This window comes from Cryptomeria japonica, chromosome 2, assembly GCF_030272615.1.
Source record: "Cryptomeria japonica chromosome 2, Sugi_1.0, whole genome shotgun sequence".
Classification (NCBI taxonomy): domain Eukaryota; kingdom Viridiplantae; phylum Streptophyta; class Pinopsida; order Cupressales; family Cupressaceae; genus Cryptomeria; species Cryptomeria japonica.
This window is the reverse complement of record NC_081406.1, coordinates 655,104,761-655,123,788: the sequence shown is the minus strand read 5'-3', so window position 1 is coordinate 655,123,788 and position 19,028 is coordinate 655,104,761. Positions and strand designations below refer to the sequence as shown.

The 19,028-nt window shown below is 43.4% G+C and overlaps 1 protein-coding gene across 11 annotated transcripts in view; it reads right to left on the bottom strand.

Moving 5' to 3' along the window:
• LOC131067702 (probable trehalose-phosphate phosphatase C) overlaps window positions 1–19,028 on the bottom strand; it is a 185,363-nt gene that overhangs the window by 3,896 nt on the left and 162,439 nt on the right. For all 11 annotated transcript variants that reach the window (XR_009111866.2, XR_009111865.2, XM_059216814.1 and 8 more), the window contains one exon: window positions 16,284–16,354. Coding sequence is in view for 9 of the 11 variants with exons in the window: in XM_059216814.1 (XP_059072797.1) it covers window positions 16,284–16,354 (71 nt within the window). In the remaining 2 variants the exon portion in view is untranslated. The remainder of the gene's footprint in view (window positions 1–16,283; window positions 16,355–19,028) is intronic.

Here is a 19,028-nt window from a genome sequence, read left to right as displayed (position 1 = left end):
TGTGATCACTTGGACGCGGGAAATTGCATCTTGAATCTTTACCTGTTTCTTTTTAACATCCTTCAGCGTGGATGCGAGGACTTCAAAACTGACCTAGATCTCTAACAGCTTATCGAATGTATCAAGTGAGAAATCTTGTCCCGTGCAGTGATCCATCAAGGAAAGGAATTCCTGCATGACAACTTCAGCAGTGACAAGATTTTGATCGCCATCATATAAATAACAAGGAAGATCACCAACTTTGACAAAAATGAGATCAACCTCGTCATCACCTTCTTTCTTTTCCCGGTCCAGTTCCACAATCATTAACTTTATTGTCTCTTGCTTATGAGATAATAAAGACAAGATTTGGATGTACTTCTCCCTTGTGGGAATTACCTTGTTTTCAACTAGGACATCTATCCTGAAGTCCTCCATTTTGCTCCACAAGGTAGTACTTTTCACAACTTCCTCAATTTCTTGTGATAAAGAGGTTTTGAGTCCTTGCATCTGACTCTGGATTACTTCATAATCTGACAATAGTCCCATTGTTGAGCTCAAAAGATGAGAGCCTTCTGACCTTAGCCGTGAAATCCACTCATCCATCACTTGGTCCTTAGCTCCCACCTGTTCAATCTTCTTGAGAGCTTCGGTATCTATTGAGGATCCTATGGGCTCAATCTCTTGAGAAGATTGTGTGACCTTTAGAAGAACATTGGTCAGTTGTTCACACTTCCGCTTCAAGATATTTTTCTCATCTCTCTCCTGATCCAATCTTCTCAACAAAGAATTAAAGGTTGTCTGATCACACTCTCATGTGTTTCCACCTCGAGCTCTACGACCTGCATGGTTTAATCTTCAGATCATATGTTGCCTTTGTCCTTGTTTGAGGATGGCACCATAACTTCAGCATATTTTCTCTTGGAAGTTGGGTCTACTACCACCCGAGATACCGTCTTTGGCTTTTTTGTTCCCTTAGGCTTTGGAGGAACTAAAAGTTCAAAGTCAAACTCATTTGGAGAGATCACTTGTTTTTTCCTCTTAGGGGCCACTACTTCCATCCAAGGGGGTAGTTTTGGATTGGCTGATGGAGTAGTAGCTCCTTGCTGATTTTGAGTTGAAGCTTCGAGAGCAGGTTGACTGGAACTCATTGCAGTTGTGAGTGTTATTGATGGTGCCAATATTGAAGTATCTAGTGGAACATTTGCTACTGCTACCTCTTCAGTTACAGATGGGAGAGTTGAGGGCGCTGCGAATGTAACTTCAACACTTACCAATGGAGGAATTGCTGTGGTGGTGGTGGTAGTGATGGGTAAGTCTCCTGAAACCTGTTCTGCAAGTGCATCTTCCAAGGTTTCATTAAAATCCATCATTGTGGATTCAAAAGTAGATGAAGGGATATCATCTAAATTAGAGAAGTTGGTTATTGTGAAAAACTGACCAACGGTCACCGATTGCGTCTTGCCCATACTTAGATCTCCATCTTCTTGAAAATCCTCATCCTCTTGGTCAGAGTCAGAGTCATAGTCAATAGAGTGGACGATTACTTGTGAGGTAATCATGGCATCAACTTCAGTTGGGCGTGATGTTTCTTCAGCCTGTACTTCCTCTTGTTGAGGGATTTCACCTTCTTCAATTTCCTTGGCAGGTGGCTGTTCTAGCTCTTTAGTCACTGCTTCCTGTACCGCGGGTGATGATTCACCCTTTTTGGACCCTTTCACTGTAAATTTAATCTTGGGCCCTTTCCCTTTTGATTGTATTACAGGAGCTGTGGATAGTGCTTGTGGGTCTGCCCTGCTTTTCGTTCTCGTCTTGGCTGTAGCTGTCTTGCCGACTGGGCCATCACTGTTATCATCATCTCCTGAGCTGGCAGGAAGCTATTTCATTCTGAGGTTCTTTCTTACCAGCCATGCATTGGTGTTTGCTAGGATAGGAGTAATCCTTTGAGTAATTGATTTGCTCTCCTTCTTTGACCATTGTACGGGAGGAAGCGGAGAGTCTGCAATTTTCTTCTCATAATAGACCGGGTCTACTATGTCATCTGTATCTTCCATGGTCATCGGGATCTTAGCTAGATCCAAGTTTTCAATTTGCTCCAGAGTAAGGCGGCTGAAATCCATCCTTCTTATATCCTCATCATTTTGGGAGTCTGCCCAAACATCCTCCAACCTATAAACATGAGTATAAGTCCTTTTGAGTTTGTTCTTTATACCACAAAAGTCAAAATTGGTTCGGGCCTTGAATCTTCTCATGGTATTCCATTGCATTTCTTCCTCCATATTTTTGGCCTTGGGATTGGTTAGCATTGAGTACCTGCCAATTGATTATGGGAATTTCAGCCCAGTCTTATGTGCTTGTGATTGTTTCTCATGCACACTAATCAATTGTCTGCACAACTCCATGAGGACGATTTTGTCTGAAGGGAACCTTGGAAGAATGAAGGGCTCACCTGAGAAACATCCAATTTGGATGTAGGTCAATGTGGGAAACTGTAGAAATACACACCTAAAATGAGATACTCTGTTGTAAGCGGTCTCTAATATTCTCCGCTTCTGCAAGCCTTTATCAAACATACATTTTCATACAACGAAGAAGGCATCATTAACCCTTCTGTAATGACTACCTTGATTCTTGATAGTCAGCTGATCATAGTACTCCCTGTTGGCGCATGAACACGATGGGCCTACCCGTTGGTGAGATAAACCTAGAGGCCGACGACGTGCAAACCGAGCTCTACAACGCAGAAGACACTGCGACGAGGGAATTTTCAATTCTGCTCCAGGTAGCCATCGAGACGTACGTCCGACGAGAGGCCATTGAGGCGGAAATCCCACCAAGTGCCGTGTGGACAGCGCTAGAGGTTAGCCCGGTAGTAAATAGGTTGATGAACCATCTTCCCCGGTTGCTTGCATAGGCATTGCTGGCACAACAAGCACCCCTGGAGGAGATTGCCCAGGAAGAGCAACGCCAACAGATCCTTCAATAGTACGAAGATAGCAGCCGACGGGAAGTGGAATGGGATGGCGCTAGGCCAGGAAGGAATTGAACCTTGAACCTTCTATATTCAAATAAAAGTGTCATTGACATGAGTTGTAATTGACGAAATGAATTAATAAAGACGTGTTTTGGTTTATGTATTGTGAATTATGGAAATGTACGACAATTAATGCACAACCTATTGAATAAAAATAGAAATAAAAAAGCAGAAATGGACGAGTGGGAGGCTGCGCAGAGGGCATTGATTCTGGAGCAGCAAGTAGAATGTAGACGGAGGCTGAGGCAACTTGCCGAAGGACCACCTGCCGAAGGGGGGGCCGAGGGGAACCAAGGAGGTGTCACGGAAGGTGCAGAAGCCGATGGAAATTTCTACGCGTCACCAGAACACCGTAGGGTGCGGAGCCACGAAGAGTTTCTGGAGGAAACAAGGTTACAGCGGAATCTAGTTGAGGAGACTCGGGATCAGTTTAGAAACTTATCCCTTACACCACGAAGTGAGGATCACCAAAGGGAGATAGGAGTGGGCGCGGGTGAGAATGAAGGGGAAGACAACTGTACGGCTGTAGGTGCTACACACGGCAGGCAAAACACCGTACCCCCAGTCACCCACGTAGGACACACCACCGACGTCGGAGGGAGTGGCGCAGGGGCTCAGATACAGCCACAGCCACAGCCACCTTAGGGGAGATGACCCCCATCAATGGCGAGTAAACAGAAACTACCGAAGTTCAACGGTGATGGGAAGGAAGATCCTGTCCGCCATTGTCGAACGTGCGAAACCATATGGTCAGCAAATGGTGTTACCGATCAAGACGAATGGGTAACACAATTCTCAACAACCTTGAGGGGAGTGGCCATAGACTGGTACTCAGATATGGATAAGGCCAAAGTCGGCACATGGCCCGACCTGAAGGAGTTTGGGATAGAGTTCCGCCTCCTGAGAGATGACAACGAAATAGTCGCCGAAATCTATGGAACAAAGCAGAACAAGAACGAGACTGTCCGAGCCTATAGTCGGCGGCTAAAGGAACTGTTGGGAAAAATGGAAAGTCAACCAGCGGATGGGTTGAGAAAGACATGGTTTGTGGAGGGACTAAAACACTCCCTCCGAAAGAAGATGAAAATTGTTCCACCAACATCGTACGAAGACGCATACAATAGAGCGATGGATCTCGAGAGCGAGACCAAGACATCGAAGAAAAAAAAGAAGGATAGCTCGTCCGAGGAGGATGACTCTTCACAGGAAAGCAGCAGCGACAGCGAGGCTGGCAAGCGGCTGCAAGCGCTCCAGAAAGACATGGAGCGAATGAGGAGGGAGTTCAAAACAATGAGAAGCACTGGTCGGACTGAAGGGGACATATGGTGCATTAAGTGCAAAGAAGAGGGGCATACAAAGGGTACTTGCCCAAAGAAAGCATTCTGCGAGATTTGCCAAGTGATGGGACACTCCACCAAGGAGTGCCCATACAACATGAAAACACGATGTACGCAAATGAGCCAGGTGTTGTTCACGGAGCAGGCCACAACATCCACACCAGCGGGTACGGGCCAACAAACTAACACAACGGCATCATTTGGAGGATAACGGGATAACAGACGCAGCGGCGGAAGAAATAACAACAATAACAATAACAGAAACCGGATCCAGTATGATGCCAAGGGCCGGCCAATGATCCAATGTAGGGCCTGCAATCAGTGGGGACACTTTGCCCGCGATTGCGCAAAGGAAGCCACCCCACAACACCTTTGCCGATGGTGCGGGCCAGGTGACCATGAGGACGAAAATTGCCCGAAACTTGGTGTGAACCTCCTAAACATAGAACCCACGAAAGCAGAAGTGTTGGCAATCACAAGGGCGCAAGCCAAAAAGGGTGCATACCCAAATCCCCACACGGAGACCGAGAGAGTGCGGGAAGCAAGAGACAAGATCACAAAGGAAATGGCCGCACAAAGATAGAACAACCACCAGACCTCAAATCCGCCACGAATGAGGGGAGAAGAGGAAATCTTATGGCAGATATTGCAGATGGAGGTACTCGTGAGAATACAAGACCTCCTGAAAACCATGCCACAGTTAAAAACGGTTATCTTAAGCTCTATACCCTCATAGGTGAAAATGAGGGAGGTTGTGAGCCCCACAGCGGACCCTGCGTTAAGGAAGGTCGTAAGCCCCATGGTCGAACCCATGTTGTTGGTAGTCAACAGCAGATGCCAACTGGCGGTGGTAGAAATGGGCATACTGGGGACTACCTTGACAGAGGGTCAGGAGTAAATGTGCTCCCAAAAGCCACATGGAAAAAATAGGGAAAGCCTACATTGTGGCCCCCCACGTTCAACCTACTAGGGGCAGATCAACATGGGATTAAACCCCTTGGTACCCTCATGGGCCAGCAAGTGATGATTGGCATGCAACCATTTGTGCTGGATTTTGTAGTAATTCCCTTGAAGTAGAAAGGGTATGACGCCATTCTTGGGCGTGGGTGGCTCATTGCAGCAAAAGCAAACCATAACTGGAAGCGGAATACTCTTTCCTTGGAAAAGGTGGGGAGGAAGTACGTGATCGATCTTCGTACGCAGATGGTGAGTGAGGAGTTGGCATCCTCCTTCGACTCGGAATCTGAGGGAGACCAGTTGGGGGAGGGAGGAGACGGACGCCGCATGGAGCCTAGTGATGAAGGGGTGTTAGAACTGGAGGCATGCTCAGGGGACGACGGGGACTCCTTGAATGGTCTCTTCCATTGGCAAATGGGAGACTATGAAATATTTACACCCTCATGCAATGTATTGAGCATCGAGGAAGAACCAGATATATTTCCCCTAGAATATGGCGAGTACAAGGGGAGGCCTTGGTGAACGAGACACCGGCACACCAATTCCCGAAGGGGGAGCCCATTAAATACCAGGAAGCCAATTTAAAGGAGACAAACCTCGGGGGGATGAGTGACCCCAAGATCATCCTTGTCAGAGATGACTGGAATCCAGTGCTGAAGGCTGCAGCCTTCAAAATTTTCCTTGAATACAAGAATGTCTTTGCATGGACGTACAAGGACTTTAAGGGCGTGCCCCCAGAGTTATGTGTACACCAAATAACATTGGTACCGGGAGCCCAGCCGGTTAGGAAGCGGCCTTACCGTATGAACAAGAAAAATGTTGCACGAGTGAACGACGAAATTGAGTGGATGTTGGAAGCGGGCATAATCTTCAAAGTTCAGACAAGCGAATGGGTGTCTCCCATTGTGATTTCCCTCAAGAAAGAGGCCAATCAAATCCGGATCTGTGTAGACTTCCGGTGTCTAAATGCTATCACTATTAAAGACCCGTTTCCCATACCCTTCAACGACAACATCTTGGAGGAAGTAGCTGGACATGAAATCTATTCCTTCATGGATGGGTTCTCTGGGTACAACCAGATATCCATCGCGGAATAAGATAAGTTGAAAACAACCTTCGTGGTGGAGGACGGTGTGTATGCATACAACCGAATGCCCTTCGATCTATGCAATGCACTTGCCACCTTTCAGCGCATCATCTTGCACATCTTTGACAAGAAGTCGGTGGGGAACTTCAAAGCCTTCTTGGACGATTGCTCTATTTATAGCGAACAGGACATCCACCTAAAAACCCTTGGGGAGTGCCTAGAGAGATGTCGGAGGGCACGGTTGGCCCTCAATCCAAAGAAATGTAGATTCATGGTACCACAGGGAAGATTGCTTGGACACATTGTGTGTAAAGAAGGATTGAAAACGGACCCGGACAAGATTCGGGTAATAGTAGAAATGGAACCTCCTACAGATGTCACGGGGATAAAGTCCTTCCTTGGTCATGTGGGGTACTACAGGGGGTTCATCAAGAACTTTGCTATGGTGTCCCATCCGTTGGATAGGTTGACATGGAAAGGGGAACCATACATCTGGACAGAGCCACAGAGCAAAGCCTTTGAAGAGCTGAAGACAAGGTTGATGGGAGCACCCATATTGGCATACCCGAATTGGGATAAGGAATTCCACGTTCACGTGGATGCCTCAAACTATGCCATCAGGGCTACATTAGCCCAGGTAGGAGGACACGGGTTGGACCACCCTATTTATTTTGCCAGCAGGTTGCTCTCGAACGCTGAAAAGAACTACAGTACCACAGAATGCGAAGCCCTTGGCATGGTCTATGCCGTACAGAAATTCTATCATTACCTACTGGCGACACCATTCACATTTTACGTAGACCATCAGGCACTCATGTACTTGGTAAACAAGCCTATTATCCAAGGGAGGATAAGTTGTTGGCTATTGCTACTACAGGAGTTCACATTTTCAATTGTGGTAAGACCAGAGCGAAGTCATGTCATAGCCGATCAACTGTCTCAGGTTAAGTCGGGGGAACCTCCAGAGGGAATAAATGATGATTTTTTGGATGCGCACTTGTTCCAAATAGCCGTACTTCCTTCGTGGTACAAGAAGATTGGAGAGTACCTGTCGATGTCCTGATTCCCGGAGGGTATGCCTCTAGGGGAACGGAGAAAGCTCGTATTAAGGAGTAGGACTTTTTTGCTCATCAACGGTTTACTCTACAAAATGGGGCCGGACCAGGTATTAAGGCATTGTGTCATGGAGGAAGAAGTCCCGAGCATAGTAAGGGAGGCACATGAAGGACCCGCAGGTGGACATATGGGCCCAAACACTACAACCTGCAAGGTGCTTCTGGCAGGACTGTGGTGGCCAACCGTACATCACGACGCTAGGGAGTGGGTTGTGGGGTGCGACACTTGCCAATGGGCGGGCAAACCTCTGAAGCGGGACTTCATGCCTCTCAACCTGTCGCACGCACAGGAACTCTTTGAATGATGGGGACTCGACTTTGTAGGGCCTCTTAAGGCTAGTCGCACACGACAGTGCCGATACATTGTGGTTGTGATAGAATACTTGACTAAGTGGGTGGAGGCAAGGGCTCTCCCGGATAACTCTGCAGTAAGCACGGCTAAATTTATCTATGAACAAATCATTACGCGATATGGTATACCTATTCAGTTGATCAGTGACCGGGGGTTCACTTCGTGAACCATGTCATATGGCTGTTGACCTCGGAGTTTAAGATTTTTCACTCATTATCGAGCCCGTACTACCCATGTGGCAATGGCCAGGCCGAGGCCACAAACAAAACAGAAGTAAAAACCCCGCACCACGTAGCCACGCACGAAGAAAGACATGTAGGCCACGCCAAACACAATGCGGACGAAGAGAAAAAAGGAGACGTGCACAGCAATGCAGCCGCACACACAGCAGTCCCGTACAACAACGCAGCCATACACAACTGAAGAAGGTGGTGACGAAGGTGTCCAACGACCATACGACTTTTAACCAGAAATCAGTTATACCAGAAATTCATGGAGTTAGCGGGGAAACGAAGCTGGAAAAAACAGTTGCAGGCTTCCTCCAGTAGCAGCCAGATGGATAGCAATACCAGGGTCTTATCGTTAGGCGTACGTGTTGTGGGCAACACCATGGATGCCAGTGCTTGATAGAAGCAAAAGCAGAAAGCACCACAAGCTGCCATAGGTGGGAAAAATACATTAACACCTCAGAATATCACCTTTGAAGGCCTGAAAATTCAGAATGTCGGAAATGGTGGCAGGACACTCCTGACAATGATCTGGTGAAGCAAAAGCTCCGTAAGGCAGAAGTGGAGTGGGCTATTCGGATGCCCGTGTTTCCTATCCGTGAGTATGAGGGTGCCCTACGGTTCATGGTGGACACCTTTGACAGACACACACACACTAGTACTTTTGAATACCTCAGGAGGGATGTTACCATATCCTTCAAAGCGGCAGACTTCACGAGAGTATTCGGCATTCCAGGCAGACAGGGCAGGAAAATAGAGCTAAAGGCTAAGAAGATGAAGCGGGAGGAGAAGTATTGGATTAAATTAATATCCAGGAACTTGACGACAGCAGAGCTGGACAGCGTGGCGAATGCCACGAAGGGACGAGGAATCCGCAAGACCTTTGTTGCAGAGGGCCACTGGTGGTGCATTATGGATGTCATTAAGAGCAGGTTGACAGGATCGGGTAGGGTGTCGGACATAGCCCTCCCTTAGATTATGCTCATGAATGGTTTGATGAATGGCATGGTGTATGATTGGGCCGCGTTACTAGGAGAGTGCATGTATGAGTTCTTGACTATGCAGCATCGCACGTTCTATATTCCCCACTATGCTATAGGGTTGTTCTTGGAGGCCACACGGGAAGTAGTGCCGGAGGCAGAGTTGGAGGTACGACCACAGGGATCGTTGGCAATAGGTGAGCCCCCTATCATGTATTGGAGACACTTGGACATTGGGCACTCTTCCGCGAAGCGGAAGCGGTCGGTAGATACGGCCTCAGGGGAACCTGATAGCGGGAGGGATTCCAGTAGTACAGAGGATTCAGAAGCGGAAGATGAGGAGGATGATAGCAGTAGGGTGACGAAGGAGCGGGTCCTTTTTGCCCCACCCCTGCTACCGATGGGCACGCCTGGGATATCACCTGGAGTGGGCGGCACCTTTATTCCAGCCTTTGGGCAGAGCCGAATGCTAGTTACACTTGGCCCCATCCAGCAACAAGTAGCATCACCGGGACCGGGACCAAACACGGTGGCACTTACCGAGGACATGGCAGAGTCAAGGACGGAGGAGTCACCGCATCGGGTAGTGGTCGCTGAGGAGCAGGGGCTGAGGGAGGTTGTGGATACGGAGCCTCAGGTGCGGTTGGACGTTGTGGGGACTGAGGTGGTGGTGACTGTTTCTGCGTCTTTGTTGGAGGAGCCGATGATAGTGACTCATCCCCCGGTCGTAGAGATGCGTACCGACCCGTCGGTTGTGGCTATGAGGAGCTGGCTCACACAGCGATTTCAGATGACATTGGTACAACCGGAGGGAGCTGTTGTATTCTCACCGTGTCGGGAGACTAGAACAGAGGTAGGCGACTTGGAAGATTCCTCGGGTGAGACACATGTACCAGCAGTTGGGCACGCGGTAGGAGAGGTCGTCTTTGCCATCCAGGAGCAGGAGCAGGGGGATGGTACACCTCTAGTGGCGGAGGAGGTACCTTCACAGCAGGATGCAGTTGTGTTAGTTCCACCAGAGACTTCACAGCCTTCGGAGCAGGAGGGGGAGGACATTGAGGCCTATCTAGCTGACATGGTGACGAGGGGTAGGCAGGTGGTGGCCATTGCCCAGACGCGAGCATTGCAGCCGGTTGTGGTAGAGTTGGAGAGGGCCCTACGGTTTATGCAAGTGGGCTGCCTTGCAGCCTTTACTACATGCTTTGAGTCTCAGGGATGGCCGACTACTGAGATGGAGGAGATGCTCTAGGCTTTGAGGGTGCGTCACCCCATTATGGAGAGTCGGGTGACGGCAGTTGTCCGAGAGATTGTGCAGGTCTACCGGGACGCCTACTATGCACTAAGGCGTACCCAGCATGAGTCTGCGGTCCGCGAGGCTGCTGGAGTCGAGTTGGAGAGGGATGTAGCCACTCAGCAGGCCTCCTGGGTAGCAGAGAGGGCCCACTTGTTGGCTCAACTAGAGATGACCCGCGCAGAGAAGGCGAAGGTAGAGACTCGCCTGTCGACGGAGCAGAGTGCGAGGAGCCTCGTACAGTAGGAGTTAGAGGCAGTCACTACCGAGAGGAGCTTGTTGCAGACTCGATTGGTCGATATGACGGCAACAACGGATACCAAAGGGAAGGAGTTGCTGGAGGCCGCGCATATGGTGAAGACGGCTTTGGAGAAAGTATTGGTGGCGGAGAGGGATGTGACTGCACGTACTCAATAGGTTTATGAGCTCTGCGCCCACTTGGCGGCCCAGACACCGGCCTCTCAACCTTCTACTTCAGGGACGCTTCCGCAGCCCCCTCCTTAGTTTTTCTGATATATATTTTGTATGGGTTGCATTGTCTCCATTTTTGTTGCGAGTCGCCTGGAGACGACTTTTTTTTGGGGGGGGGATGATGTTGGCGGCATTATTGTACACGAAAATAAGAATAGTTAATTATGTGTAATTGTCTTGGTTAGTTGCCAACCGAGGGGTGGTAGTTGCGGTGCGACGGTTGGCGCTCGCACCCCCTCGGTATCCTTATATACTTCGGAATGTAACTTGTAACAAACAATTATGAACGGAATAAGATCTCTTATACTTTGTCTGATATCTATGGCGTTACTATTCTGCATTACGTGCTTTATGTTTTAAGTTATTCACCCGAGAGGGAAAACACTCCCAAATAGGTACCAATCTCCTATCATCCTTAGTAGATAAGCCCGGAAATTGCCTCCTTGAAGCAGCCGCATAAACCAGGTATGAGGTCATGTAAAATTTCAATGTTACTTTGACCTCCTTCAACTGAGCATAGAGGGCATCGCTGATCTGTTTGCCCCAATCAATTCTTGTTGCTCCTTTCCCGATTATTTTCATATAGTAGCACATCCAGTTCTGAAAGTAATGAAAGTCTTTTAACCCCCTCACCCTTGATAACATGGTGACCATGTCATTGTACTCCCCATTGAAATCGCTCCTATGAAAGCCCTTAGGCCATTGTGAGGTTAGGGAACTTCTTACGGCAGAGAGGAAAACAGTATTGATTACCTTCTTGCATTTATCCTCGTTCTTCTCGTAGTACTCTTGAGCACTTTCTTGAGTAATATCAGCTACCTCTTCAACTAGGGAACCTTTGAAGACACTATTGAAGAATACACTGTCTAGGGTCATGATGACATTCTGATCTTCATCTTTGACCTGTCTTGTAGTTGGATCAAAGTGATCTGCTCCTGCAAGCACAAATTTTGGATCATGAGCTGCAACTGGAAAAGATGCATATTTATGCAACTCGGAGTTGATTAGATTAGTTAGACGAGTAGGAGCCTTCTTAACTCGGTCAATGAATTCTTTCATATCTACATCCCCGATTTTAGTGTCTCTGATCTCCTTGATATTCGAGTCTACTCAACTCTCTGGGTAAAGATTCAAGTACTTGTCGTACTTGTATTTCATCTTTCTTGATGATGCTTTACTTGGAGAAGATTCCAACTGACCTGAGGAAGACTCGAGCTTGTTGTGAGGGAGCTTTGACATTCATGATGACTGCATTCAACACTGATGATTAGCTATTCATCATTATCAAAATCAATTTTTCTCAAACGGATCGAAAAACGGGACTCAAAACAGGCTTGGGAGTAAAACTGCCAAAAACAACAGGTCGGGAAAAAAAGTCTGACATACTCTTTTAAAAACAAAAATTGCACATCGGACTTTAAAGTCCGAAGTGCAATTAAAAATTCCTTGATCAGCACATCGGACTTTAAAGTCTGATGTACGAATCCGAGATAGGTTATCAACACATCGGACTTTAAAGTCCGATGTGTCAATCCGGGGAAAATCAATGATGTGTAGGGGTGAAAACTTGAAACAAGCACATCGGACTTTAAAGTCCGATGTGCAACGTGGGAAAGATTACAGACAAAGGGAAAAACAATTGGTTGACATGTCGGGTTTTGAAACCTGACATGTCAACCTACTCCTCTCCGGATATCGGATTTTAAAGTCCGATATGCGAAGGTTATGATCCCGCATATCGGACTTTAAAATCCGATATGCGGAGATCCTTCCATCCAGCTGCACACCGGATTTTAAAGTCCGGTATGCGGCTGGAAAAGGGGGACTTCGGAGGGCAATCGGGTTTTGAAGTCCGATTGTCCTCTGAAGCAAGGGAGACAATCGGAATTTAAAATCTGATTGCCTCTTAAAGCAAAACCTGAAAAAAACAAAGGGAAGGACAACAAAAACACAAACCCAAAAGAGAAACCCAGAAAGAAAATAAAATACAAACCCTACCTCTTCTGCTTCACTTGATCGAAAAATCTGATAGCAAAGATCGAAAACCAAGTTGGGGCGAGCAACAACGAAGGAGGACGCGCAGAGGAGAAAGAAAAAGCAAATGATAATGAAGAAATGAAACCAAAATTAGCTAAATAAACCCTTTAAAAGTATCAATTAATGAAGCATTAATGACAACACGAAGTTGCATGTCGGACTCATGCATTGTCCAACCAAGCAGTTTGCAGGTTGGACTTTAATGTCCGAACTGCAGGCAAAGACCACCTGCAGGTCGGACTTTAAAGTCCGAACTGCAGGCTTAGACCAAGCAAACACACATTGGACTTTAAAGTCCGATGTGCAGACAACAAAGAAAAGACCCTGCAGTTCGGACTTTAAAGTCCGAATTGTAGGTAAAACTGCAAACTTAGGAAAAACAAGAGAACACTAAAAATGAAAAGGAAGGAGCTAAAAGAACTAACCGACGAAGTCGATTAAGCTCTCCCAGAGACCATAAGGTACTAAACGGACCAGTTTCATAGGGTTGCCTCACGATTTTGGCCGCACTGAAATCGAGGACAACACATTCCTTTATTTTTCCTCAAATGGTCCAACTGTTATTAAAAGAAGTGATTAAGTTAAATAGTTGTCTAACATTATTACAAATGCCAAGGATAGTAGATTTCATAGTGTGTTCTTGTAGAACTATTTTAATAAATATTAAATAGGTATTATATTTACTCCAAGCACAATTCACCACCCTCACACTAGCGGATGGACAAAATGAGCAAACACATGGATCGAAAACCACTTGAGCTATAGCACTTCCTATCACATGTTTGCAAGTATATATCGATTTATAACACCATATGGCTAGTATACTCTATTTTTTATCGATTTGATGTTTGCAAACAATGGGGTATCAATTGCTACTAACTAGGGTGAACATCACCAAGAGACATTAAAAGCACTCAAGGATCATTTTCAACAAGATTAAGACAAACAAAAGTTCTATGCCATCATCTACATTGAAGAGAAGAAGTTGAGGAACAAAAGTATCATGGACCTCTTAGTGTGTTGGAAGAACCTCACGATGGAAAGTGCTACTTAGGTTGGCACAGTATTTTTTGAGCATCTAGTTTGTGTAGCACTTCTTGGTAGGAGCGGGTTCGCTTGACAAAAACAAGAACTAAGATCTATGTTATGACAAGATTCATCATATTGGCACAATGATAATTGAGTAATTGGGTTTGCAAATGTTATAGGGCAAGCAAGAATGGGAAGGACAGACTACATGTCTCCTTTTCGGAACTAAAATAATTGATAATATTTTAAGTTGGCCCAATCACTTTGTTTTCAAAAGGGCAACTTAACTAGTATCATAATTCCTATGCAATTCTTATGTAAATGTTTTTACACTTTATTCAAAATGTATTTCAAAAGGGGCCTTTGATAATTTAAAAGTATTTTTAAATAATTTTGAGGGAAAAATAAATAAAAATAAAAATAAAATAAAGAAGGAACCCAAAGTAAAGTGCCTATAAAAAAAAAGTCAAAGTCTCATTTCAAACCATTAATTATCTGTTATCCTTTATTATCATTTTCAAATTCAAAAGTCAAATGAAGATATGCTAGAACACAACTAAAATGAAGAAAAAAACAACCTAAATCACTAAACAAAAAAAAGATTTATATATCTTTGAACCTAGATGAATAAATCCAACAAATTGGTTGAAAATTACTCCAAAACTAGTCCCAATCAACTGAAAATTAGTGCAAAAAATGAGTTTTCTTTTTCTGTTTTGAACAAACTGACTAGGCATAGATAGGTCAGTTTTGGATTGAGACTCACAGATAACTACGAGTATTTGGGCAGTTTTTCAAGTAAGTTACTTGGACTACTACTAAGTAGGCTGAGATGGTTGACATGTTGTGCTCAAACTCTTCCATGTTTTAGTGTTCATGACACTCCTACATTTGATTGGAATATTTTTATAGTTGATAGGTTGTTTTTGTTCAATACCATCCAGGACTAAAATGTTTCTATCAGTTAGAGGTTTCTGCAGATCTAAACTAATACAAATGTGCGCATAATTCTATTCCTAGATGGAGTGTCATTGCAGAGGCTGACACATATTCCCCTATAGAAGATCAATTTTTCTTGAGAATTCTTTGAGGAGTGAAAGTCTGAGCCAAACAGGCATGGTATTTGGTAAATCTTCAATGGGGTTGAAAAGAAGAGACCAATTTCTCATAATGAACCAAACTTGCAGTGTTAGGGAGCTCTATAATGAACAGGTCATAAGCTGCTACACTTGCTGAAGGTTTCGCACATGGGGTAGCAAGTTAAGTGGAATTATTCTGAGGGAAGTGGAAGTTTTCATGGCTATCCAAACGTGAGCTTGAATAGTTTTGGGATGGGTGATCTCCTAGGAAGTCTCAATCTTTCAGCCCTGTGAGCATCACGTAGATGCAATGCATGCGAAGTGAACCATCAATACTCATTAGAGAGGGGTTTCTGTGAATTGTTGCTAATGAAACACCACAGCTCAAATTCTGATTAATCATCATATGAACCAATTTTATTTAGTAACCAAGATCCTCCCTATAGGACCATGTCTCTTTTCTGTTGAGATAAAAAGATTGTGATGAAATATCCTTTAGGCATCATTAGGATACTAACCAATCCCATCAAATTTTAATTGGTTCAAATCCAAGTTTTTGAGGTTTTCTGGACCAAGCAAGACTCCCGTGAATCTGCAATGACATCTTTGTCTTTCATAGGTAAGTGTAGATGTTGACAAAGATGCAAATGTTAAATGGATGTATTTGCTTGTATATAGCAAAACTATTTATATTGATCACACTTCCAAACAAGGAGGATTCCACACTTTCATGAGAACTACAATGTTCTTACTTCAGAGAGAGTCGAAATTGAAACCCAGATCTTCAAGAATAGACGGTTGTTATTTCTAATATGATTAGTGTTCACAAAACAACATTTAGCACCGTGTCAATAGTACTGCTGACAAAATATTGGTGCCTTACAATGGAAAATGGTTGTATACAAAGAAAGTCACAAGCAGTGAAATGGCATCTTACCATAAGCAGATTTTAGAAATTGAGTAAACTGGATTGACTTTCCTATTTTCATTAAAATAGACACTTCTCAAACAAAATTGAAATTCGAACTTAGGAGTCCTGTTCCCAGAAGCTACATACTTTATGTTTCAATTCAAAGATTCTACCAAAAGACCTTTGATTATGAGGAACAATCAGGAAGTTATTCTTAGATAAAAAATCAAAGGGCGGGCTCAGTGCTTGGCAGTTTCCATATTCTGTGAACAGATATATATTTGTTACAGAATTCTGACTATTGCAGTGCCATTTTAAAATTAATTTGGCATCCAAAATGAATAAAATTCTTTCCAATGTTCGCCTTCACCATGTAAAAGAAAAAGATGAGAAATTACATTGAAAGCATCTTCATCAGTACGATCATCCCCAATATAGAGTGGAACAACGTTCTCAGCATTTTCCAATCCTGCCATGAACATATAAAACCATTCAGAATAAAACATCTTCACTGAGAGATAAATTCTTTCTAAAATCTTCATATGCCATTTCTCCGCTCATGCTGCAACCCCTTTCTTGCATTTAATGTTTACACTAAACTATTTGTCAATATTCATAATTTAACCATGAAAAATGGACATAGAAAAGGCTGAAAATACCTGAAATGTATTCTATGAAACAAGATATTTTAATATGTTCTACTAATAACAAGTGAATAAATGGCCTAGGAGAACATATTCTATTCAGCTAAACCTATAAGAAAGTAAAAAGTAGAGGTTCTATACTACCAGAACAAATCAAAAGAGTGGTTTAATAGTGGTTAGGTGTGTACCATAGTACAACATGATTTCTCAAATTAGTGATATGACTGGTCTTCACAAACATTCTGGGTTCTGAATTTGAGAACATCACAAATATATCAGAACACATAGATGAACAGGTTTGCATACCCCTTGTTCATCCTCAAGTCAATAACCACATTTGAAACCAGCAGGAACTGGTCTCAATCATACCATATGTTCCTTATATAGCATTGACACTTGTTGGATGCTCGCTCAGACGTGCAAGTCCAGGTCCAAGGTACTCCCAGTGATTCTTGGATTAGACTTGTGAACCCAGTGAGATCTGTGTTTGGATTCATGGTTCTCTACAAACTTGTGAGTTTGTAAGGCTAGTGCTCAAACTTAACAAACATTTAGAAAAAAAGGTAGCCCTACAAAACTCCATTTTAGATCTATTTCTGTTAGTTTGTCATCAATAAATACTCACTGTTGTATTGGGTACAAGTCAATTGTTGTCCTTCCAAGTTAAATTTGCCAAAGTTTTCTTGTCCTTGGTTAGTTGGTTTTTCCAAACTGACAATTTTGTATGACAAAAATGATTTCAACAAAGATCAAAACTATGAGGATGCAGGTTGGAAACCTTGAAATAACATGAGGAAAAAATATATCTTCAGCTCACTATTTGGATGTGAATTTCAGCACATTAATGGTGAAGAAAATATAGTAAATTGTCAAAGTAGGTACACTTATTGCATGGTCAAGGCATGGAAAATCCAAGCTGAAGGAGTGGATAAGCAAATACAAAGCACGCCAAAACACTTAAGCTGAATTGCCACATAAGTGGCACACTTTTAGGGTGGTTGAACTAAGTAAAATATCTAACAAAGCAATGACAAGTGATTAACAAAACTGTGCCCAATTTTAAGTGGATAAAAAACATACAAAGTGCAGTTTTACAACGCCTTAACCAGTCAGTTAACACAAAAATTAATAGGTCAAGGCATTGCAAAAGTGTGATGAGAATGAAATGCATTAAAATAAGTATAAATGGCACACATTACCGATGGCATTGATAATCTAAAACCTTGATTAAGGTGGTGAAGCCAATAAGAAAACATGACTAAGAAACAGTGAAGGAAATAAGAGAATTGTAACTTTCATGTGGCTACGCCATTAGAAAATGGTGATTTAAAGTTGCAAATAATGAATAAAATGGCAACTAGCATGAAGTGTTTTAAAAAAAAGGAAAGCAATCACACTATTTGCCTAGCAATGCCAACTCGAAAGCATGCCTTGGGTGGCAAAGACAAGTTCGAATTGTGCTTGGCAAAGATTAGCGAATTTCACAGTTTCTGAATAGCATTGCTTACATGAAAGTTCTGACAATGAAAAAAAAGGGTAATCACACATTTTTGAGTGACACAAGCACTTGAAAACTGCACCCAAGTTAGTGTTTTATCGCACAAATCAAGAAATCATAGCCCATTATCATCACAATTAGCGTGTGTCAAGAAGAACGAAGATTTAAGTAGAGGAGAGCCTATTTGAGTAATTTATTTCTTCTTTGCAATCAATAGGCTTAGGATTGCTAATAAATCACAGCTTTCAAGACATTTTATTATCATTTCATCCCTAAAAGATGCATCTAATGAGGTTATAAATAATTCCATTGAGAACACAATCAATAATAATAGTTGAAGTTAGACTTATGCTACATAAATTGTTGTTCAGCAAAAGTTATTGTTTTCTTGTGCTTTATGATTCCATTAATTGAATCTAATTGAGAAATTTTGTCAAACTTTGAACTGATGTTTGTCATTCATTAAGTAGTGGCTTCGTATATTACTTAGAAATTTATCTTTTGCAATCATGTGGTGTTTGTTCATTTAATTATTGTCTATTGATGTAGACTTGCTGATCTCTACTTTGCCTAGTCGAAACTTGTGTTTGTTTTCTATTCACATATCTATGTTGCAACCAAATTTGGTCATTGTTTTAGCCAGTAGAAAATTGTGCTTATTCATGATTTAATTTGTCATGTTCCCTTCTCAAGCATAAGTCCTATGAAGACCCTTCGCCTATTATGTTATTTCCCATAGGCTAATGGGGTGGCATAACAGGAATTCAAAAAGTAACTTAAGTTATATTCACAAAAATGCAATTTATGTTTTATTATTAAAAATGTTGTTTTAAAAGTGGGACTAAAAGAAAACCTAAGAATGAGGTCCAAAATTCAAAAAAAATGTTTGAAGGGAAAAGGAATATATATATATGTGTGTGTGTGTGTGTGTGTGTGTGTGTGTTTTCCTTGAGAAAGCCTATATATGGAGGAGTTGAGGAATGGAGAGGATTACCTGATTC